The sequence below is a fragment of the Podarcis cretensis genome (genome assembly GCF_951804945.1).
Source record: "Podarcis cretensis genome assembly, chromosome: 6".
Lineage (NCBI taxonomy): Eukaryota > Metazoa > Chordata > Lepidosauria > Squamata > Lacertidae > Podarcis > Podarcis cretensis.
The window spans coordinates 78,047,872-78,071,284 of record NC_137175.1 but is presented as its reverse complement, the minus strand read 5'-3'; the positions used below and the strand labels follow the sequence as shown (position 1 = coordinate 78,071,284).

The 23,413-nt window shown below is 42.5% G+C and overlaps 1 protein-coding gene across 5 annotated transcripts in view; it reads left to right on the top strand.

Annotated features, from left to right (window-relative positions):
- Window positions 1-23,413, top strand: part of LOC307218799 (very-long-chain enoyl-CoA reductase-like) — a 48,406-nt gene that overhangs the window by 6,000 nt on the left and 18,993 nt on the right. For 4 of the 5 annotated variants that reach the window (XR_013840033.1, XR_013840034.1, XR_013840035.1 and 1 more), the window contains exons 2-13: window positions 2,886-2,936; window positions 3,188-3,239; window positions 3,630-3,674; window positions 5,930-6,033; window positions 8,003-8,118; window positions 8,240-8,345; window positions 14,601-14,673; window positions 14,780-14,823; window positions 15,534-15,597; window positions 16,279-16,367; window positions 18,201-18,246; window positions 23,089-23,111. Coding sequence is in view for 2 of the 5 variants with exons in the window: in XM_079981671.1 (XP_079837797.1) it covers window positions 2,886-2,936; window positions 3,188-3,239; window positions 3,630-3,674; window positions 5,930-6,033; window positions 8,003-8,118; window positions 8,240-8,345; window positions 14,601-14,673; window positions 14,780-14,823; window positions 15,534-15,597; window positions 16,279-16,367; window positions 18,201-18,246; window positions 23,089-23,111 (813 nt within the window). In the remaining 3 variants the exon portion in view is untranslated. Of the gene's footprint in view, window positions 1-2,885; window positions 2,937-3,187; window positions 3,240-3,629; window positions 3,675-5,929; window positions 6,034-8,002; window positions 8,119-8,239; window positions 8,346-14,600; window positions 14,674-14,779; window positions 14,824-15,533; window positions 15,598-16,278; window positions 16,368-18,200; window positions 18,247-18,362; window positions 19,498-23,088; window positions 23,112-23,413 lie in introns of those variants that run through there. The other variant, XM_079981672.1, reaches the window with a different exon arrangement.

The following is a 23,413-nucleotide window of genomic DNA, read 5'->3' as shown; positions in this document are numbered from 1 at the left end:
AACATGAGTCTGACCAAACTGCGGGAGGCAGTGGAAGACAGGAGTGCCTGGTGTGCTCTGGTCCATGGGGTCACGAAGAGTCGGACACGACTAAACAACTAAACAACAACAACAACACAAAGGGGCACCTTTGCATATACAGTTGTGTGCTTGCATGTGCATCGTGTGAGTAGTGATCCCTGCACAGTCAGATGGTCTTTTGCAGATGTTGTTCCACTCGATAAACTTTTCTTCAGTGGATGCTCATCTAACTATTCCAGTCAAGCATCTGTTTGTATTTCCTCCAGTGCTGCTGCTTGGCAACAGACAATTGCAAAGAAATAGTTCCCTGGCATGGTTTATTGCCAACTCTGGCAGAGGAATTTTGATCTGGAAATAGACTTACATGGAGAAATGCTTGGAAAGATTAATTTGACTACTAAGAAGGAATCAGGTGCTTGGGTTATAAGGAGAAATTAATGCTCTTGCTCTAATTAAATCAAAAGGAGGCTCACTTACACAAGCACTTTATAACAGCACAGGCATGATTAATTCATTTTGCACTGCTCTTATCCTAGCCTGCTTGTTCATAGATTGCAAAGTAAGCATTTTTCTCATGAGTGATTTTTTTTGGGTGCGGATCAATATGGTATTTGGTTGTAAGTACCAAGTAGGACAATCTAGCAACAGGAAAGGGCTGGGATCCAAGTGGCTAACCATAAATGGGAAGAGGTGGTAATTAGGCCCACACGTGGGTGGCGCTGTGGGTTACACCACAGAGCCTAGGACTTGCCAATCAGAAGGTCGGCGGTTTGAATCCCCGCGATGGGGTGAGCTCCTGTTGCTCCGTCCCTGCTCCTGCCAACCTAGCAGTTCGAAAGCATGTCAAAGTGCAAGTAGATAAATAGGTACCACTGCGGTGGGAAGGTAAACGGCGTTTCCATGTGCTTCTCTGGTTCGCCAGAAGCAGCTTAGTCATGCTGGCCATATGACCCGGAAGCTGTACGCCGGCTCCCTCGGCCAATAAAGCGAGATAAACGCCGCAACCCCAGAGTCGGTCATGACTGGACCTAATGGTCAGGGGTCCCTTTACCTTTACCTATTCCTGCAATTGCTCTTACAGCTTTTAAACAAATGTCATTTTCTAGAAAAAAGAAGTTCCAGAACTCACCATGAAAACCTGCCTTGTTCTCTTAGAATGGCAATAGTGTCAACCTGAGAGGTGCCTGAGTTCTGGCGAGTTCTGACATAAAAAAAAAAGGCCTGTCTATGAGCATTTGATAAATTTAATTATTTCAAGGTTTATTTCCCACTTACAACATTGAATACTCAAAGAAGCATAATTTGACTTAGCAGTTCATTGGGAAAATACGTTGTACAGTGGTACCTTGATTCTCGAATGGCTTTGTTGTTGAACAAATCGGCTCCCGAATGCTGCAAACCCAGAAGTAAGTAAGTATCCCGGTTTGCAAATGTTTTTCGGAAGCCGAACATCCGATGCGGCTTCCGATTGAGTGCAGGAAGCTCCTGCAGCCAATTGGAAGCCGCACCTTGGTTTTTGAACGGTTTCGGGCGTTCCTGGAACGGATTGAGTTCGAGAACCAAGGTACCACTGTATGCTGTACTAAAGAAATGTGGTTTAATTCACGAGGGGGGAAAATACCACTCCTGTAACAATAGTATACATACAGTGCAATCCTATGTAATATGGTATACATGTCTTCCCAGAAATAAGCTCCGTTGAATTTGCTTCCTCAGCAAATAAAATTTCAGGGTGGGATGCAATGACATATCAAGCTGATGTAAAAGTCAAGGAACCACCTGGAACGTGGTGGAACCATCTGGAACATGGTGGTGACAAGATAGGGCACTATAACACCTCTGTGCTAGCATTGCAGGGGGTTGGACTAGACGCAATGGTGTCCAAACTTTTTTCAAAGAGGGCCAGATTTGATGAAGTCAAAGTTAACCTTTTTTAAAGGATTTTACCCCAAAGTTGAAAGTTGTTGAGCTTTTTTTAAGATTAAAAGGATTATGCCCTCGAAACTGACTTTGGACATACCTGGACTAGAGGGTCCCTTCCAACTCTACAATTCTATGAATCTATAATAATTAGCACTAGCAAGGGCACTGTTACACCAAGTTCATATACAATGCAAATACAGCTGGAAACAGTGCATAGAATGGATGAACTTCCTTACACCATTCCAGACACTACATTGGCACAACAGCATGTGCTTATTTCTTCAGTGCTGCAGGATCCTTAGCACAGCATGGATAATTTCATGGATAATTTTCATATATCATGAGAAACCGGTTTCAAATCCATATTGTGATACCGGTTTCATAGTTTTTGGCCTGGCAATATACTGCGAATCATGATGTGAATTAGAGCAGGGCAATAAATTGTCCAAAACTGGTTTCAAGTCCATGTCATGACACTGGTTTCATGATTTTTGACCTGGCAATATATCACAAATCATGGTGTGTGTGTGTGTGTGTGTGTGTGCGCGCGCTATTCAAAAATCACAAGGGGGGACGGACCATGAAGCCAGCCAATGCCTCTACATAGCTCCATCCTTATTTCAGACACTGTGATATATCAGTATTTCGGATTTTTTGTCTGGTGATACGTCATGGTGTTGAAAACTAGATATCTCCAAGACCTAATAATTTCCACTTGCCAGTTAGGTGCCACTCTGTTGTTATCCTACAGTGACTCTGTGGATCACAGTTAACATTCTGTGAAGCTAAAAGGCTTATGTACACCCCCTGGTTGCAGAATATGGCTTAGCAACCAGCTTAACAACTGTTGGTCAGATCACTGTTTCCTGTTCACACAGCTACAAGAAGCCGTCACGGCGAGATTGTTCTAGCTGATTTATTCACTTGGTATTTTCTCTTAGGTTGAAATCCTTGATTGGAAGACAAAGCAACAATTATGCTTTTTGGAAAAGGTAAGTAATCATAATGTTATTACTGCAATTTAACCAAATTTTGAGTGATCCGTGTGCTTTAGTTATATTTTCTTAGTAATTGTTTAAAGCATCCTGCTTGAGATGGATCAGCATCATTTTCCTCCATATCACAGATAGGGAAGCTCACCCTTAATTTCCTGTTTCCTAAAATGTAAAAAGGAACCGATTAGCTTGAAAAGCCTTTTTTTGAATGCCTGCATGCTTATAGATATATATTTTTTGTTACCTAGGTTGAGCCAAATGCTACAATAAGTGATATCAGGCTAATGTTCCATAAATTATGTAAGTATGCGTATTTTTCAAAAGAATCTGTTTAAAAAGTGAGGGAAGCTTTCCAGAAATGCTTGAATTATATGTCATTGCATGGAGCCTGAGCGCCACTGATGTCATACAAGCCATGTATCTTCTTCTATGTACTTTGAAGCAATTCTAGTAAACCTGTACAAAAAAGTAGTTATCCCCCCCCCTTCCTTGGTTGCCCTTCCACCAATTTGGTAATTTGCTCATATTTGTAAATTCAGAAGTTCTCTGTTTGTGGCACAGACATCCCTGCCCCAGTGCTAGGAAACTGAGTGGATTATTATTATTATTATTATTATTATTATTATTACTATTATTACTATCATTATTATTATTATTATTAAAGTTGTGCGATTTTTTTTGTCCCTACAGATCCTCAGTGGTATCCCTCAAGGCAGTCTATAAGGCTTGATCCCAGTAAGTATTATATAGTGAAGTATTATTCTTATTATTTCATTTAAATACCGCTTTTCTTATCTTGGAGCAGTTTATAGTGAAATGTAAAACCCCATTACAATATTGCTGTATCCTCCAAAAGATGTATTAATGTTAATTGGTAGCCACAGAAACTATGAAACTCCAATAACATTAAAGGATCTGTCATCAAGAGACCCCTTCACTGCCTTGCCGTGGCGAAGGGGCTTGAATAACTCAGAGAAGCTATGAGCTATGCTGTGCAGGGCCACCAAGATGGACAGGTCATAGTGGAGAGTTTTGACCAAACGTGATCCACCTGGAGCAGGAACCGGCAAGCCACTCCAGTATCCCTGCCAAGAAAACTCCATGGACAAAGACAACAGGCATGTAAAAGTTATGACGCTGGAAGATGAGCCCCTCAGGTCGGAAGGGATCCAACATGCTACTGAGGAAGAGCGGAGGACAAGTACAAGTAGATTCAGAGCTGATGAAGCGGCTGGCCCAAAGGTCGCTCAGTTGTGGATATGCCTGGAAGCAAAAGGAAAGTTGAATGCTGTAAAGAAAAATATTGCATAGGAACCTGGAATGTAAGAACCATGAACCTGGGTAAGTTGGATGTGGTCAAAAATGAGATGGCAAGAATAAATATTGACATCCTGGGCATAAGTGAACTGAAATGGACGGGAATGGGCGAATTCAGTTCGGATGACCATCATATCTACTATTGTGGGCAAGAATCCTGTAAAAGAAATGGAGTGGCCCTCATAGTCAACAAAAGAGTGGTGAAAGCTGTACTGGTGATGTATGGAAGTGAGAGCTGGACCATAAAGAAGGCTGGTCACCAGAGAATTGATGCTTTTGAATTATGGTGCTGGAGGAGACTCTTGAGAGTCCTATGGACTGCAAGGAGATCAAACCTATCCATTCTTAAAGAAATCAGCCCTGAGTGCTCACTGGAAGGACAGATCCTGAAGCTGAGGCTCCAATACTTTGGTCACCTCATGAGAAGAGAAGACTCCCTGGAAAAGACCCTGATGTTGGGAAAGATGGAGGGCACAAGGAGAAGGGGATGACAGAGGACGAGATGGTTGGACAGTGTTCTTGAAGCTACCAGCATGAGTTTGACCAAACTGCGGGAGGCAATGGGAGACAGGAGTGCCTGGCGTACTCTGGTCCATGGGGTCATGAAGAGTCGGACACGACTAAACAATAACAACAACAATCAAGAGAAGTCTATAATCCTGCAGTTGTAGATAGACCAATGGCTGCCTCCATGTTTATCGCATGTATGCTTGGGTAAAACAGAGCTCAAGGGATGGACCAAGGACTTAACCTGGAAGAGGCAGGCCATGCAAGCTGAGAATGTCTCTTGCTGTCTTATGTCCTTGTTCAGACCTCTGTGCAAAATGAGAACGGTGATGCTGTCAGGCCAGCGGGTCCTTTTCTGGTCTTGGGCGACGCCCAACTTTACTACCATCTGCAGCTGGTCTTGGGCAGGACAAAACCATGCGTGCATATATAAAAGGGCAGTCATTCAACACTTACTGCTACACTTTTTATCTCTTCAGCTATTCAAGCTACTCCAAACAATGTGCTTATGGGAGAGGCCATAGTTCTATTGCTTTGCCTTTCTCAGAATCATTAGTCAACTCTTGACATCTTGTGTTTAAGGTTTTTTTTTGGTATTGGGACTGGGCAGTACCCTTGCCTGAGCCAGTGGGGAGCTGCTACATGTGGGGAGTAGTCAGTTGTACACTAGACAGGTCAGTGGTAGGGCTGATCAGTGTATCTTTGTATCTTCCCAAACCGGTTTGAAGTCCAAATCATGATACGCGTTCCATAATTTTTGACCTAGCAATATATCACAAATCATGATGTGTGTGTCTGTGTGCTATGCAAAAATCACAAAAGGGACAAACCCTGGAGCCAGCCAGTGCCTCTACATAGCTCCATCCTTATTTCAGATATATCACAATGTTTAGCTGGGGATTAACCACAATGTTGAAAACCGGATATCACCTAACCCTAGCTGTCAGTAAGGCCGTATATAGTTCTCACACTCCCATGCCCCCCGCTCCGAGTGAACATGGAATTTAATTGGAGCAATAAGCTCCTTTTCAGCCAAGGCTGATTGCCATAAATGCAAAAGTGTTAGTAGGTCAACTGGAAATGCAGGCTTTTTGATTAGGAGTCATATGCTTCAGCGTTCCTCTTTGGCTGTCAAGCACCTTAATTTTTTCCTCTCTTCTTCTCAGAAGGAAAATCACTGAGGGATGAAGAAGCCCTTCAGCTGCTCCCTGTTGGCACAACCGCTACGCTCTATTTTAAAGATCTAGGGCCCCAAATAGGATGGACAATGGTGAGCTTCAAAGCCTCGAATGTTTTAATGTTTGCCTTAATTAATCCTTGCATCACTTTCTCCTTGTACTGGTGATCAAGTCCCCAATTGTGCTTTGGTTTGCCAACTAGCACAATTGGTAGGAGTCTTTCCCCAGCCCTGCCATCTTTTTCTTTCTCTCTCGTTTGCTCTCCCCTCCTTTTTGTGTGTGTCTGATTTATAAGATGGTGCGGTGAAGAATCCAAGGGCGGCGGCGGGGGGGGGGGCATAGAATTGCCACAAATACTTGGCAGGAAACACATCGCAAAGCAGCAGTGGTTGCTTGGCAACATGACAAAACACAGCTTGTGGAAGGCAATGGCAATTAGGGGGTGTTGCAAGAAACAACAACACAGGGATCAGGTTTTCCTAAATTAGGGCAAGAGACCCAGAGGCAGGCCAGCTGCCCGTCCCAGTCCTATTGAACAGGACCGTCAGCGACAGAATAGTGACCCTGGTTCCTTCTTCCTTTTTTTTTGACTGAGCCCCGGTGCCTGCAGAAATTCAACAGGTGAAGTGTTTCCGAGACATAAGGACATAGATATTTCCCCAGTTGACTTCTGTCTGTCACACCTGTTCAAGACACACATTGGCCTGATTGGAAAAGATAGCATGGGAGCTTTTACAAAGGCAAAGCCAGAATCTGTGGGAACAGGAAATAATGAATTTGCTATTCAAAGCTCCCCCCCTCCCCTGCCCCTGCCCCAATACCTTCCTGCTTCCTCTTTAATATGCCCTGTTATAGTGCTAGTAACTTACAAAGCTGAAAGCAGTAGTTTGAAATGTGAATATTATATGTATATAAATAGTATAATTCACACCTAAGTTCTCTACTGCTGGGCATAACTGTTTCTCATCCTCCAAGCTTCTTCTCATCTGGACATTCCTGGACAGATGGAGGCGTCCTTGGCTGGGTTCCAACATAAGCACATGCTGTGAGAGGGGACATGGGGAGAGGGGAAGGAGGGGAAGCGAAGGAACTAGCAATGTGTTGGAATCCGTGGCATTAAGAGGAAGTAAGTGGCTCATGCGAAGCCAAATTTAGGACTAGGTGTCTTCTGCCTTTCATCCTGCCAGGATAACCCAAGTTATACAATCTCTGTGAATTGTGCAGTTGGAGCGTTTTTGCATTGTTAGTTGTCTTATTCTACTTGCACTTTTTAGAGGAAGGATAAGGCACCCAAAGGCCTGATGGCTAGATATTCTGCTCTGGTTGGTTTCTGAGTTTTCACCAGAACTTGCAATTCACGTCTTCGGCGACACGAAGGCTGCAGAATTCCTTAAGCAGCAGCTTAGATTACTCACACGCCAAATTCTCAGTCCCTACCCCACCCTACGAAAAATCATGCAGGACCTTGTAAAGCTGCCTGACTTTTGGGGGCGTTCATCCAATCCATGCTATATGCCCACTTCAATGTGGTTTTGCATGGATAGGGATAAACTGCTGGTAAAAACTGTGTGTGTATGAAATAGCAAATGCTTCTTTGACATCCGTACTGATTGGAATAACAGCATACAGTGTTGGCGTAAGGAACCAAGCCATGGCCAACATATTGACTAAAGCAGCCCCCCATTTTTTAATTGTTTCCCCCAGGGGCCCACTTGAAAATCTTTTGATGCTTAGGACCCTCCCCCCCCCCATAAACCTAGACAAAAATGCCTGTTCCTCCCCCCCCCAAAAAAAACAGACAAAATGCCTGCCTCCCCCCAAAACAGACAAAACCCACCCGTGAAAAACAACAGACAAGAAAGCAAGACAACAACCTCCCTCAAAACAAGCAACCTGCCCACCAATACACACGTAAATAATAGGGCAAGGGGCCTTGACAGGTGCCATTTCTGAGGGTCCCCACAGGTGCCATACTGGGGACCTCGGTTTCCCTTTCCCTGGCATCCAGTGCTGCTGAAAATTGCCGTGGTAACCACCTAACCACCTCTCTCTTTTTTGCAGGTATTCTTGATAGAATATACGGGCCCATTGTTCATCTATTTTGCGTTTTATTTCCGTATGCCTTTTATCTATGGCCTGGATGACAGGTTTCCCTCGAGCCGGCACCCCGTAGTTAAGTAAGTCGCACTTCTAAGGCCGGAGGATTTAATTCTTGGGTTTGCCGCAACTTTATTCCGAAATGTCTTGCCGTATTTGTCTCTCTAGCTTTCTGAAACGCTTTTATCTTGCTGTTTCTAGCCTGGCATGTATCTGCCATTCTTTCCACTACATCAAAAGGTTGATTGAAACAATATTTGTTCATCGGTTCTCCCATGGGACTATGCCACTGAGGAATATTGTTAAGGTAAATTTGCCACACAATCTACTCACAGCCCTTCTGTAAAATTCAGATCTGGCCGCCACCTTCAGCACGGCAGTCACCAAACCCTTGGCACGGCTTTCGGGGTACGGTGCTGCCTCCTGCCACTCACAATGTTAACATCGATGTGACCTGTTAACATTAACACCTCACTACTGAAACTTGTTTTTTCCGCATTACCATTTTTATTTCTTCCATAGTTTTTTCTCCGACTGTTGCTCTATAACCACTTAATCCCTTCTAGCCAAGCGCAAAGGCCCTCCTTGACAGTGTGAGTTTCCTCCGCTCAGTGCTTTGCATAGCAAAGGTCCCGGGTTCAATCCCCAGCTTCTCCAGCTAGGGCTGGGAAATCTGGGGAAGCCTCGGCCAGTCCTTGTTTACAGTTCTGAGTTAGATGGACCAATGGCCTGGTGCCATATAAGGCAGCTTCCTATGCTCTGGAGCGTACTTTCGGCTCCATCTAGGGAGCTAGTGGGCTTATTGCAGCAAACAAGCTGGAACTGGGCTTGACACTTGATGTAGGCCTGTTGTTGAAAATGACAGCCCCCCTGTTGGATTCCTAGGGGCCCAGTTCTTTGTGGGGGGGCCAATAATGTTTTTTTGGGGGGAGGGGAACTGGGACCCCCAATGTTAAAAATATGAGGGCAAGCATGGAGCTGAGCGTGGCTTCAGTAGTTGACTCCTCCACCTGCCACTGCCACCTGCCATGAGGGGAAGAGGAGGCCAATCGTGGAGCCCAGTGTGGTGCCAATGGCTGGTGGCTCCTCTTCCTGTTGTGTAAGGGAAAAACAGGGGAAGCAGCCCTAGGCCAGTGGCAGGAGGAGAGGAGTTAGAGAGGAGGAGCCACAGGCCACTGAAGCTGTGCTACCGCCATGTTCAGCTCCGCCCTCCGGCTCCTCCGTTCTGACGTGCACATGCGCACCATCAAGGCCCTCCATCTCCCTTGCAAGTTGGCGTCTCTGCAGCCATTGATGAGAGCAGAAAAACACACCGCATGCTGATGTCATTGCACAGTAAAAGCTATTTGAAAAATTGGCATGGGACTACTGCGCTGTCCTGTTGCGTTGCCTAGTTCATTCCAATTTACTTCCAGGTCACCTTCAATAACCCATAACGATTGCCACACATAAAGCAGCCTCTCCCAGCCACTCTGCCACATTCCTTCCAGCTTTCACTCCTCTCTGTCCCTACATTCCTCAGTGTTGCCACATGGCCTGAGCCCTTGCACCTTTCCCTTGCCCATGTTCAGGCTCCCTACACCCCACTCTCTAGGGCTGCTGTTTTCCTTCACAACTTGTTTCCCCAATAGTCTTGTCTTCTCAGTTGCTTCCTTGTTAGCCTTCTCCACCTGAAAGAGGAGACAGGACTGTTTTTGAGAATGTGAAATTTGAACTGCAGCAATAATTGTCGGTGAATGCTGTACAGTTTGGAAAGTTGTTTTCTTTTATTTATTTTTTATGTTGGTTGGTTATGTTGGTTTATGTTGGTTATCTCCCACACACTTACCTCCTGAGACATGACCCATGTGGTCCTTGCCCAGACTGACAAGTGAGAAGCAACAGGGATAGAAGCTATTACCATCTTACAGTTCCCATTCCCCAATTGGTCCCTTCAGTCCTGATAATGTTAGTGGGAATTGTGATATCATCATGACATGATCTGTGGCTTCCACTGATGTGCTCTGAGGTACCACCCTGTGAAGGAAACGTCTGGTGTTTTCTAGCCCATAGACATGTTCTGCATTTTCTGCTTTTCTCTGTGAGCACACTCTGGGTTTAAGCTCTGATCTATATAGCATGCTAGGGCCAGTCCTCACATTAAAAATGAAATGAAATGAAATGAAATGAAATGAAATGAAATGAAATGTGGTGTAGCCCTTGGGGAACTGAACCATTCAGAGTGCTTATGGGGGATTGAATTATTTGAATGCTCTCCCATGCTAAAAACTCCTTCAAGGTGGAAATAAAACACACCTGGGAGAAAGTGTGTGTACTACCATTATATACTACCTTTCATCATCTAGTGTGGTGCTTTTTAAATTATTAAGTGGAGAATATATATTATATTTCACCTACAGTGTGAAGTGACACTATATCAAAATGGTTGTTCCTTGTGTCTTTATGAGTCTTAAAGACTTGGATGAAATTTTTGAATGGTAGGTGCAGAGCGCTTCACAGAAAATCTGCCTTAGCTATCTTAAACATACACTGGAAGCAGAGTATTATTAAATAATTCCACCTAGATAGCAAATAAGAATGGTTAGACTGTGCATTTGAAATACAGTTGGTTAAGCTGTTCTGTCAGGTGGCAATTGGAAAAAACTTGGCTTTGCGTGAATGCCTGCCTTGTTGGTGTTTCTAGGCCTGTATCCTTTGCATGAGTTCAGTTTGACTATTCTTTCTTGCAGTGCTCAGTTCTGTTTCAGAAATAACTTCTAGAGAGCCAGCTTATAGCACCCACAGGACCTTGGTGATTTCAGAAAACGTGGGACCGCTTCTGGGCTCACAATCTGAGCTGTTGGTTGACAAACAGTGCCTACACTTGGGAGTTTTTTGTCTTGTCACTACGTTTTGTTTGATGGTGTGGGCCATGTAGGAAGGCCATGTTTGGAGATGCTGGTATTACCAGAGTGCATATCGCATGGACGTTGATGTGTCTCTGGTGGCAGCCCAATTCCCAAGGCGCTTTTGTTGTAGACTGGTGTTAATATCTGAACTCAGCCATAGAATCAGCAACACATAGTGCCTTGTTCCAGCAAATCTACCCGTGCTTATAATTAGTTAAATTTTCTGACAGCTTGTATAAAACAGCTTGGATAAAATACTTTATTTGGCCTGGGCATGTGAAAATTCTATTTAGGAAATGCTATGATATATATTAAGGGACGCGGGTGGCGCTGTGGGTAAAAGCCTCAGCGCCTAGGGCTTGCCGATCGAAAGGTCGGCGGTTCGAATCCCCGCGGCGGGGTGCGCTCCCGCTGCTCGGTCCCAGCGCCTGCCAACCTAGCAGTTCGAAAGCACCCCCGGGTGCAAGTAGATAAATAGGGACCGCTTACCAGCGGGAAGGTAAACGGCGTTTCCGTGTGCGGCTCTGGCTCGCCAGAGCAGCGATGTCACGCTGGCCACGTGACCCGGAAGTGTCTCCGGACAGCGCTGGCCCCTGGCCTCTTAAGTGAGATGGGCGCACAACCCCAGAGTCTGTCAAGACTGGCCCGTACGGGCAGGGGTACCTTTACCTTTACCTTTATGATATATATTGTGTAGAATGGCTGATGGAATTGCATAGAACCGTTAGCAGCTCCTGTTAATATGGCTATATGAAGAGAAAAGTTAGTGATTTTTAAGTAATGAAATGGATCCAAATGTACTTGCCATGGCAGTGATGAAATGAATATTTTCGGTTTCTTTCTTCTTAGATCTGCTGTATCCTGCCTGTAACCCCACTTAATATTTTAAAGACAAATAGTAGCAAGGATTATTCATGTTGCACATGAACATGTTCACCTATATGGTACCCAAGATTTCTGTGATCTTTCCATGCACTTTTTCTTAGTTTTCACTTAAGGCTATAGACCTCCTTGGTTAGGATACAACTCTTAAGAGTACAGCTCTCTGGAATGTTTGTCGAGGTCCTTTTGATGGTGCTTTAAGTGCTTCTAGTAAACCCCTATGCTGAATGACAATGCATCTGAAGAATAAGTTGGCTAGTGGCAGCTGGCCAGTTATTTTATTACTGCTATCAATTTCAGGTGAAGTGGAGATCACTTACTCTACAGTCTGTTATTCAGACTGGCTTATGTTATTATGTAGTTCACATTAATTACAGCATTTACCATTCGATCTGGTCCAATGCAGATACTTATCCTTAAAAAGTATTTTTATTCTGTCTTGGAAGAACATCAAGATTGGGTGAGAACAAGCATAGCCACTGATGGCTTGCCTATACAGTAGCCGCTTTGGTTATTGTCAGGACCTAGTAAAAAAAATCTCTCTGTATCTTCTTCTAGCATACTCACCTGAGAGATTCCACAGTGTGGAACTGTCTACAGTTACGCAATGCAAAATGAAGGCACGCATAATATTTTTAAACCGGTAGATGTCCCTAGGAAAAGGGATTGATTGTTAAACTACTCTGGTAATTATACAGCTGTACCTTGGATGTCTGGGTTCCAAAGAACGTTTGCAAACCGGAACACTCACTTCCGTGTTTGTGGTGTTTGGGAGCCAAAATGTCCGAGTACCGGGATCCAAGGTACAACTGTTGTTAAGCAGTCACAGCACCCTTAACAAAATTACAGTTCCCAGGATTCTTTGGCTGTTTAAAGTGGTTTGATGCTGATTTACCTATAAAGTGCAGATAGGGCCTTAGGACTTCTTGACCTGGCCTTTCAGATGTTAGAATCATAGAGCTGGAAGGCAACCTGAGGGTCATCTAGTCCAACCCCATGCATTGCAGGCGCCATTGTTGGACACCTCTCACCATCACTGGACATTGGCCATGTGGCTGATGCAAGTTGCATTCCAGCAGCATTTGGAGGTCTCTGAAGTGAATGAGCATTCTTCTCCCAATGATACAAAAACGCATTAATACAAAAAGCACCTGCCGCAGCTGCATTAACTATTGAAAAAATATTTATAAAAGGGGACATCACAATTATTAAAGCGATGGGGCTGGGTAAATGAAAACATAAGGAATAGCAATGATACTCTGTGGAGCTTTGTTGCATAGGAATAAGAGGCTTTTGGCTGTGGCTGCATTTAAGAAGTTGGCCTGTGATCAAGGCCCTGCATTGCCAAGTTTCACACCAGTATTGGGGACCACTCACTTTTATTAGCTGCTGCCTCAGTGCATTAGGCTATGTTAGCATTGGAAAAGAAAAGAAAAATGTGTATTTGGGCACCAAGTTTCTTTCTGCTATGTGTAGTTGAACATTATTACAAGAAGCCTACCTTGGTCTAAGTTAAATTAACGTTTGAGAAACTGTCCATTCGGTTGAAGACTTTTAAGAACAGTGGCTCATTCACATTTCATGGGATTTCCACAATTCCCAACATTAGCTGGGAAAGCCCATGGGTGCCTTCTGCACAGAGAAAGTTCCAGAGTAAAAGACATTACAAATTGGGGCTCGGGTTCTCTCATTAAGTGCATTATAAACGCGAGTAGAGAGCTTAACTCTGGGGTCAGAAGCGTTTAAAAGTTATGAACTTTCCTCTGTGCTACAAGCAAATGAACATCAAATCCAGGCTTAACAAATAACTGTAAGGAAAATGTTCTCATTTTAAGAGCTATTTCCTTAAAATTTCTCCTCTGTTCTGAAATTTATAAACGTTGGGGTTTTTGGCGGAATGTTGTCAAATAATGGGCAGGTCCTGGTTTTTGTTTCAGTCAGAACTCTCCAGAACTGAGTTCTGGCACCTCTCAAGTGGGCGCCATTGCCGTTCTAAGAGAACAATTTTTCTTGAAAAATAGCACTGGGCAATAATAATTGGAATGGTCTTCTGTTTAGTAGTGAAATAGCTGATAGGAAGTGGGCTTGTCTCAATAAAGGGAAGAGAAACATAAGGCGTTTCCATATACTCTGTTCTTAGGCATACATTTTTGTGGGTGTCTCTCCTTCAGGGTAAGAGCAGAGAGAAAGCTTTGTCCCTCTTCTCAACTGTCTTGCTAATTTAGGGAGCAATTTTGTGTTCCCTGGACTGAGGGGCTGTAGGATTATGATGACCTCCCTCTCTGTGGGAGATCCACCGGGACCAATGGTGGAAAGTTAAATGGTAGAGCCAGAAACTGAATTCTTCCCAAGACAGGACAGGGAAAGGCCTTTGATTTGCCAAAGCTGCTGTTTCCCAGAAAGGGTAAAAAAACAAAGGCCAGCCCTGGAACTGGTGGACCAGTTCCTCACCTATTAGCGTCAACAGGAGAGAATTGAAAGTGCTCCCCTCCTCCTGTTCTGGATGGCGCAAACCACACAATCACTTTAGGATTGCTCTGTTGGCTTGTTCCATAGAACTTAATAAGAACCATTGAGAACAGAGACATTTCTTGCATAGCCCCTACCTAGGATTTGCTTCTTAGCCACATAAAGGTGTCACAAAGAAATGAAACACGGGAATTGGTATGGATATGCATCACAAACGTACATGGATTAAATCGTAGCAATAGCCCGCCCCACATAATGTAAAACATTAACACAAATATAAATGGCTTCCCCCCTTTTCCTTTTTTTTGTTTTTGTTTTTACAGAATTGTTTCTATTACTGGGGATTTGCTGCCTGGCTTGCTTATTATATCAACCATCCTCTTTACACACCGCCCTGTAAGTAGCAGCATAACAAACATTTTACTTTTTATTTGGTTTTAGCATTTCATTAACGGTGCTAACCGAGAGCTAAATTGAACCTTCCCTTGTTTTTGTCTTGCAGCTTATGGACAAAAGCAGGTCAATCTCGCTTTGATCATGTTCCTGGTGAGTAAGTTGCAAATATAAATACTACATTGTAAGAAATTTCCTTTGTTGTACTTTAGATAGTATATGGAATGGGCAAATGCAGAGGTACAAATGGCAACTATATTCCTGACTGCAGCTTAAAATGCCAGTTTCAGTAGAGAGGAAGCTCCCTCCCTCCCCTTTGTCTGACGGGTTTTATAGAATCTGGGATGCGGCAATTACATATAAACTCATTTACTACGTGCAAGCAAGGGGCAAAGGATTGTAGGAAAATAGATTTATAGAGATATGGGTGACTTGCTTCTTTTTGGATTGACAAATTTAAATAATTTAATAATAATAATTTTAATTTAGTAATTTAAATAATACCATGTGCACCATTTATTTTGGTTTGAAAAATGATTTTTAAAAGAAATGTTGCACACACCCCTTTTCATATAATAATAGGTTATAAATGCAAAATTAAGTAAACTGATTGAAATGGTGCTGAAATCTTCCAATGAATTAAACCACTGATGCCACTTTAAGGGGGATTTTTATAAAGGGACACAGTGTGCGGGGAGGGGAGCTTTATCCCTTCCGTCCCCAGCTATGATCCTGGTGCTTAGTATAGAGTGGGCTAATGAGAACATTGTTGTTTTACTAATCCTCATAATTGTATTTGTTCAGAGCGCTCTTTATTTAAAGCAGTCTTTGTCTTAATTGTCTTCATTTCTGTCTCATTGCAGACATGTGAAGCTGGAAACTTTTCTATCCATGTTGCACTTAGTAATTTGAGAAGAGATGGTAAAAGTTGAGTGCTTAGTTTCTATTATTATTACTGTTATTATTATCATCATCATCATCATCATCATCATCATTAATTGGCTTGAGTTAGGGTGGGCTTTCAAAGGTGTAAACTGACCTCCCCCTCAGCATTTATTTATTTTGGTAAAGATCATTAATACTTCTGCAATCCTTGAGGTTCCTCCAAGCCTGCTGATACCTACTAGTCGGTGCTGTTTTGGTTACAAAAGGCTTTGCATCAGAGAATTAGTTCATATTAGTATATTGGATTAAAGCTACAATTATTCTGGGCAGACAGTCCACTGCAGGAACTGCCTGAAGGTAGTTAGTCAGCATAGGTTATTGGCTAATGACATTGCCATTTAAAAAAAAGATTTCCAAATATGCAAGGCAAGGGAGCAGGAAAAAGGACTTCTACTCTAAACTGTCTAGTCTTACGGAGAGCGAAAAATGATTCCTAGCTTAGCTCATGATAGAATGGTCCTTTTCATCCCATCCCACAGCTGATCATTCTATAATCCAGAGAAGAGCAGACTTCAGACTTGCGGGAGCTACTTTGGGTTTTAGCAGAACCCCTATATTTACCAACTAGAGCCATGCTGTTAAACCATATACTATAGGGAAAATGTGTCTGTATACAGAAAGTACCACTAGTTTTACATTTCTGTGGACCTTTTAAATCAATAGGATCCAAGACCAGTAAGATCCCTTATCCGACGAAGAATCCTTTCACATGGCTGTTTTATTTTGTGTCCTGCCCTAATTATACTTATGAGGTATGTATGTTTGACAACTGAACGGACCGCTAATGTTTAGCTTATGCTTAAAGATTGGTGTAAGATTTTGCTTTCATAGGGGAGTGTAAAGAAATGTTCAGGATTCCATGGGGGCAACTTCTGGGATGAGAAACTCAGTAAAATGAATGTATTTTATTACCCCACCTTGGATACAAAAGCACAGCTGAGTTGCATCTCAAACACATCCTTTACTTTGAGACAGCGTTTAAGCTGCACCTCTCAGTGAAACTGATGAAAAAAGGGTAAGATAAAGATTGTTTTTTAAAAATTGCCCAGTGAAAGAGCTAAATTAGTGAGATAATGAATTGGAGTGTGTAAACAGGAGTATTGCAGGAGGTTGTTGGGAGGATTGTGCAACTATCCAGGCCCTATTACATTTTCACGTTGTGGCAGAGCTGGCTCTACTATGAATTAGGCCAGGCATAGGCAAACTCGGCCCTCCAGATGTTTTGGGACTACAACTCCCATCATCCCTGACCACTGATCCTGTTAACTAGGGATGATGGGAGTTGTAGTCTCAAAACAGCTGGCGGGCCGAGTTTGCCTGTGCCTGAATTAGGCCGTGTGACACAGCCCACCTTTGCAGTACTAGCAAAGGATAGAAAAATTACCTGTTATTTAGCTGCTTGCATTTTTGTGTATGTGTTTGTGTGTGTGTTCTTTGGATTTTGTGTGGGACATCAAAATATTCTGAGTTCTGTCTCTACGTCATATTGACTTTTGCGTTTGGAGCATAGGAATTTATTGTTTGGCTTCATTGTCTTACTTGAGACTTCCAGTGTCATTTGCTGCAAAGGGATGTTGCAGCAGAGTGTCACTTTTGTAGGAATATAGACTTTATGGAGCGAGCAAGAGTGGGGAAATGCATTATGTACCACGAAAACAGATGCAGTTACTATGCAGATAGCGACAGCATGTGTGCACATATATGAGTTTTCCATGGAGAACTCCCTTCAGAAGCAACCACCTAAAATTCAGAGAGATTTTTAAAGGATGTCGGGAGGACGTTTGTGTACATGTACCTGTTTTAAAAGCTCTCATACCGAATGTAAAGAAGTGTTGGGGGCAGCTTCTGAGGCCACTTCCAGATTATTAAGCATTCATCCTCATTGTTTGTGGGGAGATTGTATGACATCATATCAAACCACTGTTGTCCCTGTTTCCATAACACAAAGTCTTTCTTTAAAAAAAACTTTTTTGTACATGAGTGTCAAATCCACTTAAAATGTACAACCTGAATTTACCCGTGTGCGATTGAATCCCACCCGCAAAATAGTGACTCCCTGGAAAATGCCCCAAACTGGGAACATTCTTAGGAAGAAAAATATGAGCACAAAGACTTGGTTAGGATAGGGGTACAGCTGTATAGGCCATAGGTCTTGGAGGTGAGTGACTGGCTAACTGGTTGCATAAATTTTGACTGACCAGGTTTACAGGTGTGTGAGACTGACACTTACATTCACTGCCTCCATTCTGTCTCAACAGAAACTAAATGCAGTGTTCTAGAATTCTAGACTCATAATTTTAATTTTTTTCAAAATTGAAGTGTGTATGTGTGTCGGTCTGTCGAGGTTGCAAAAACAACACTACAAGGGGGCTGTGCTTTTGTGGATTCTGGTCCATATATCCAAACGGCTCCAGTTACTTATCTGGTTGTGTGCATGATTTTATTTCAGTTGTTTTATTACTAAGGTTTTTACAAGCTGATATTAAAAAGAGATGCGTTTTGTATGTATTTTTTAAAAAGGGGACTAGGTTGTTTTAGCAGTTTTTATTGTGTGAAATAGTTTTGCATTTTCTTCACCATTACAGCTGGGGACATGGATTGGTTTTACTATCATGACTCAATGCGTTCCAGGTGAATAAGATTCTTGGTTTGAAAATTTTGGGCTAATATTCCAGCTACAATATTTCATAAACGTTGACCTCTCTCTCTCTCTTTTCTCTTTCTCTTTCTCTTTCTCTCTCTTGCAGTGGGACTCTTCACCTTTCTTTGTTTCATTCAGATGTCAGTCTGGGCAAAAGATAAACACTGCACCTATATACGAGAGTTTAAGGATTATCCTAGTCTTAGAATGTCTATCATTCCTTTCTTACTGTAAGAACAAGGTTGTTGGGTTTTTAAAATTAAATTATCAGAAACAAAGTGGATGAGGCTGCATAGACACAACCACAGGCAAAGAAAATAAGTTAGGGTATGAAGATAATTTAGGCAAGGTTTCCCAGGAGCATGCAGAAATTACTATCTAGTGTGGAATTCCATGGGCTCAAAATCTACATAGTGGGGTTGGAGAGCTTGGGGGGGGGATTTCACATCTGGCAACCAATGCGTCCCTTTGGTTTCAGATAGTACATGGGTAGTACATCTACCCTTCAGGTAAGACCAGTTACTGTTTACTACGGTGGACAATAAAGTCACTGGATTGGGACATACCACAGCTATCCCCAAGTGGGCGGGACCCAACTGCAGATGAGCTGATCAAAGTACCGAGTGAAGAACTGTGCGACCAAATGCTGCATGAGCTGACGATAATTGGTCCAGCTTGTAATGCCTGGTGAAGGTACTTGAGGAAGACCAAGTAGCTGCCTTACAAATATCAAGCAGCGGAGCATTAGCAGCGAAGGCCGCTGAAGTAGATGCTGACCTTGTTGAATGAGCAAATAGATGTGTTGGCTGGGGCAGCTTGAGGGATTCATAAGCTGGGGAAATGCAAGCCCATATCCATCTGGCAAGGGTGGAACTTGAAACCCTCCTCCACAGAGATGAAGGGTGGAAGGACACAAACCAAGGAGTCCAGTGTTATAATTTCTTGCGTTCAATGAATGTACAGATTTAGTGCCCGATGAACGCCTAAAGAATGCCAGGCCTTTCCCCTAGGGTGCTTTGGATTAGGACAGAAAGTTGGAAGAATTGATTCCTGTCGGACGTAGAATCTCGAAAGTACTTTCGGCATGAAGGTACAATCTGTGCAGCACTACTTGTGGAAGATGCAGAGATGTTTCACCTACCTCCCACAATTCTTAGCTCCTTGGTAGCGTGGTGAGAGAATTACCCAATCCTGTGGCTTCATCGTCCACCATAGTAAATACATTACTTCTGGTAAATGAGCCACCAGATTCATCTACCCATGTACCAAAGGGGCACATCGGTTGTCAGATGTGAAATACATTGGCATTATTTTCAGCATTCCTACTCCGCTAATATCTTCATGTATTTTTAAAATTTGTGGGATTCAGTATTGGTTGTATCTTCTCCCCCAATCCTCATGTTGTCATCTTTAGCCATGAAGGGTGTTCAGAGCTAACTGTTTGGCAAAGGTATTATCCACCGTTGCCGAAAGAATACGCTTTCTGTAAAAGTCTGGGCCAGGCCCTGTGGCAAAAAGGAAGCATGAGAATTGGGTGTGAAACAGTCTGGAATTCCACAAACAGATAAGTTTTGAGGGAGGGCAGTTCTGGATGATATGTTTATTGAGCGTTCATCCTGATTTGTTTCCAGGGAGGTTAGATGATGTTGCATCAAAGCAATTATTATTGTTTTCCCACTCTTTCTGGTGTGTTTCCCTTCACTTTCTTTATTGCAAAAAAAGTCTGACTTTGGGAAAAAGTGGGGTTGTTGTGAAAGAGCTCCAAATCTGCTCTAATTGTGCAACCTGATTTCCCTAGTACAGTATGTGATTGAATCCAACCTGAAATAGCAACAGCCTGGAACTGCCCAGTCTCTGGACGAATTGTGCTTCAAAGCTGAGGCATAGAAAGCGCTGTGGGCAGCTTCAAATCAAGCATTTGCTGTGGGAAATACTTTTACAATGTGAATGAAAGTGGTACACACACACACACACACACACACCCCGCATTGGGAATGAGAACATCATAGTTTATATGTTCAGAATAATCATTTGAAACAGACCTGTTGGGAATGAACCATTTCAGACTGCAAGGTGAGAGTTGGCTATGTGAATGTTTCCATTGCAAGAAACTCCCAGATTTATATAAAACTTGAACATGAAGGGAAAAGGGTTCTTGTGTGTCTCTTGCCCTATTTAGCATGCTCTTGTTGTCTTAATGGATGGCTGATAGTTGTATTTTGTATTAGATTTTAATATTTTGGGACTTGATGCTATGTTTTGGATCAGCTGTTTTTTATTTATTAATTGTGGTTATTTTTGTATTGGTTTTTATTTAGTAAGTTGACTTGACAGGGTTTTAACTTTAAAAGTGGTCCAGAAATATTTTAAATTATTACATCCAGGGTGTCCTGTTAAATGGAAGAAGCATTCAAACATTCACCACCCTGCAGTCTGAAGTGATGCAATACCAACAAGGCTATCATGCGATCATTCGACTTGCATTTCTCATTCTTGGAAAACACTTCATGCTGTACCCTGGTGCATGCTTACTTGAGAGTAGGGATAGCAAATCAGTTAGTCTTGGTTCTCTCAGTTTCTCATGATTGTAGTCTTAAATTCGGCCCCCCACATTTATGCAGCATTTTGTGAATTTTCTGTTAGAAAATATCCTCCTGAAAATGCTTCAGCATTTTAATATGAATTTCTGCTAGAAAACACATTTTTGTATGCCGTTTTGACTAATGCACACATTTTTGCAAGCAATGTCTCCTTAATATAATGCATTTTTAATGTTATTTTCACTAATATTCATTTTTATGCACACTTTTAACTACTGTATGCATTTTTGTAAACATTGGTTGGTTGAAGAATTGCATCACAAAATTTGGATAAGTGTGAATTTTTAAGGGTGGCTATGTTCTGGTTCTCATAGTTTTGGAAAGCGTAAATTTGGCTTTAAATGCAAAGTGAATTGAATTTGCCCCCATAGTTATTATCAGAGTAGGCTCAGGGATGCTTCCTTTTAAGTAGACATGCATAGGAGTGGATTGCCCATGTACTTGCAAATGTAAGTAGAACAATTGGTACTTAACCTGAAGAGTAGATTTGTGTTGCCAGCACAGGACCACTGGTTGGGCTATGGCTTTGCCCCTTTGATGAAGGAAGGAGTGAAAATTTAGGAAATGGATGGCTCCTTTGTCCTCAGCATTGCAGACTCACTAAGCACAAGTAGTCCATGGAGTCTCATCAGTTAATAAGCAAATAACATACAGTAATAAAGCCAAATTCCTATGGAACAAGAACTTTTCCTAACTGTCTGAACTATTAAACAGTGTTGCAGGCCATTAGAGGGTGGGGCCCCAATGGTCCCACACTGGCAACACAAATCTACCATTCAGGTATGTACCAATCGTACTATTTCCTTTTGCCAGCATGACACCACTGGTTGGGACATACCAAAGCTCTCCCAACTAGGGTGGATACCACTGCAAAGAAAACACTGTGAGGAGGCCTGTTGGAGGACCCTTTGGCCAATGGCGGTGTCAGCTGACAACCAGGTGTCTTGTCTTAGTGTATGGTAAGGGTACTGGGAGATGCTCAGGTGGCTGCCCTGCCGATTTTCAGTAGGGAGGCATTTGTGAAGGATGCCACCAGGACGTCTGCTGCCCCAGAGGAATGTGCTGTCGGTTTGGCAGGGACAGGTAGCCTTTGTGCCTCATATGCCGTGGTAATGCAGGTGCAAATCCATCAGGATCGTGTGTTTGGGGTGACTTTTCTACCTAACATAGAATGGTGGAATGATTGCCAAAGTACTTTGGTATGGGTTATATAGACCTTAAGTACCCTGCCTACATCTTAAGGCAGAGCTTTCCAAACTGTGTGTTGCTGGAAAGGGAGCAGATGGCCCGCCGATTTGCTAGTAAAACTGAATTACTATGTCGTGAAATGATGCATATCTAAAAAGTGTGTCACCAACATGAAAAGTTTGGAAAGCTTTGGTCAAAGGAATGCCAGGCCTTTTCAAGAGGGTGGTATGGATTGGGAGGAAATCTACGTAGTATCAGTTCCTACTGTAGGTGGAGTTTGGAAAGGACATTAGGCAGGATCAGAATGGAGGATGTCTTTGTCTTTGTGGAATATGCAGGGGCGTTGGACCACCAATAGGGTGTTAAGTTCAGATACTCTGCAGGCAGATGTGATGGCCACAAGGAATAAGACCTTGAATGATAGCGTGCAGAGTGGTAGCTCTTTACTGGTGGCTCCAGAGAAAGTCAGTGGGGGTACAAAAGGTAGCAGGAAAGGGAAAAGCTATTTTTAAAAAGTTGTTTTAAATTTGAAAATGAAGGTAAGCCGATGAAGAATAAATCAGAAGAGAAAAGGAAGAAAGTGTCAAGAGGAAAAAAGGAGTTAAATCATGGGAGCCCAAGGAAACTGTGACTATCTTCCTCAAAGGTAGGAACGAAAACTTCCTAAATCTCCATCCCTGCCTTTATCAAAGGGTCATAGCCTAACCAGTGGTCCCATATTGCCAAAAGGAAAGGTGTGGAGGTGTGGTCCTCTAGTTACTCTTCATATAATCCAAAATACAAGGAAATGTGGAAAACATTTTTCCTTATTTTGTGTTCAATGCATTTTAAGAAGGCTCTGTGCAAATCAAATCAGTAAATGAATAAGACATTATGTTACAAAGTTTTAAGAACTTAATTTTAAGACTATCAGCAAAGGGACTCTGACTGTTTCTTGATGAAGTTTATTCCTCTAGAAATGTACATAAATTTTTGCAACAATTTGTAAAGAGAATATGCAATAAATTCAAACTTATATTTTGAATTCTGTCGAATTAATTATAGCAATAGAAGACACATTGCGACTGGTGAGTGAAGTTTTAATATTTCTTTAATACCCAATCTTTTTCAAGTTAAAAAAATGCATCCATGATAAGATAAAAAACCTCTTGTTTCTTTTCACACAGACAATAGGTAAATGTTTGTTATACAGCAAATTACATCTGAGAAATGCAAATCACATTTAATGACTTTCAGGATCTGCTTCAAGTTTGTTTCTTTATTCAAAGCTATGTTGGAATTATAGCATTGTCCGTCTTAATGCTCAGTAGAGGAAATCCTGAGCTAGACCTTCCCAACAGAAGGTCTGCAACTAATTCCATGGTTGAAC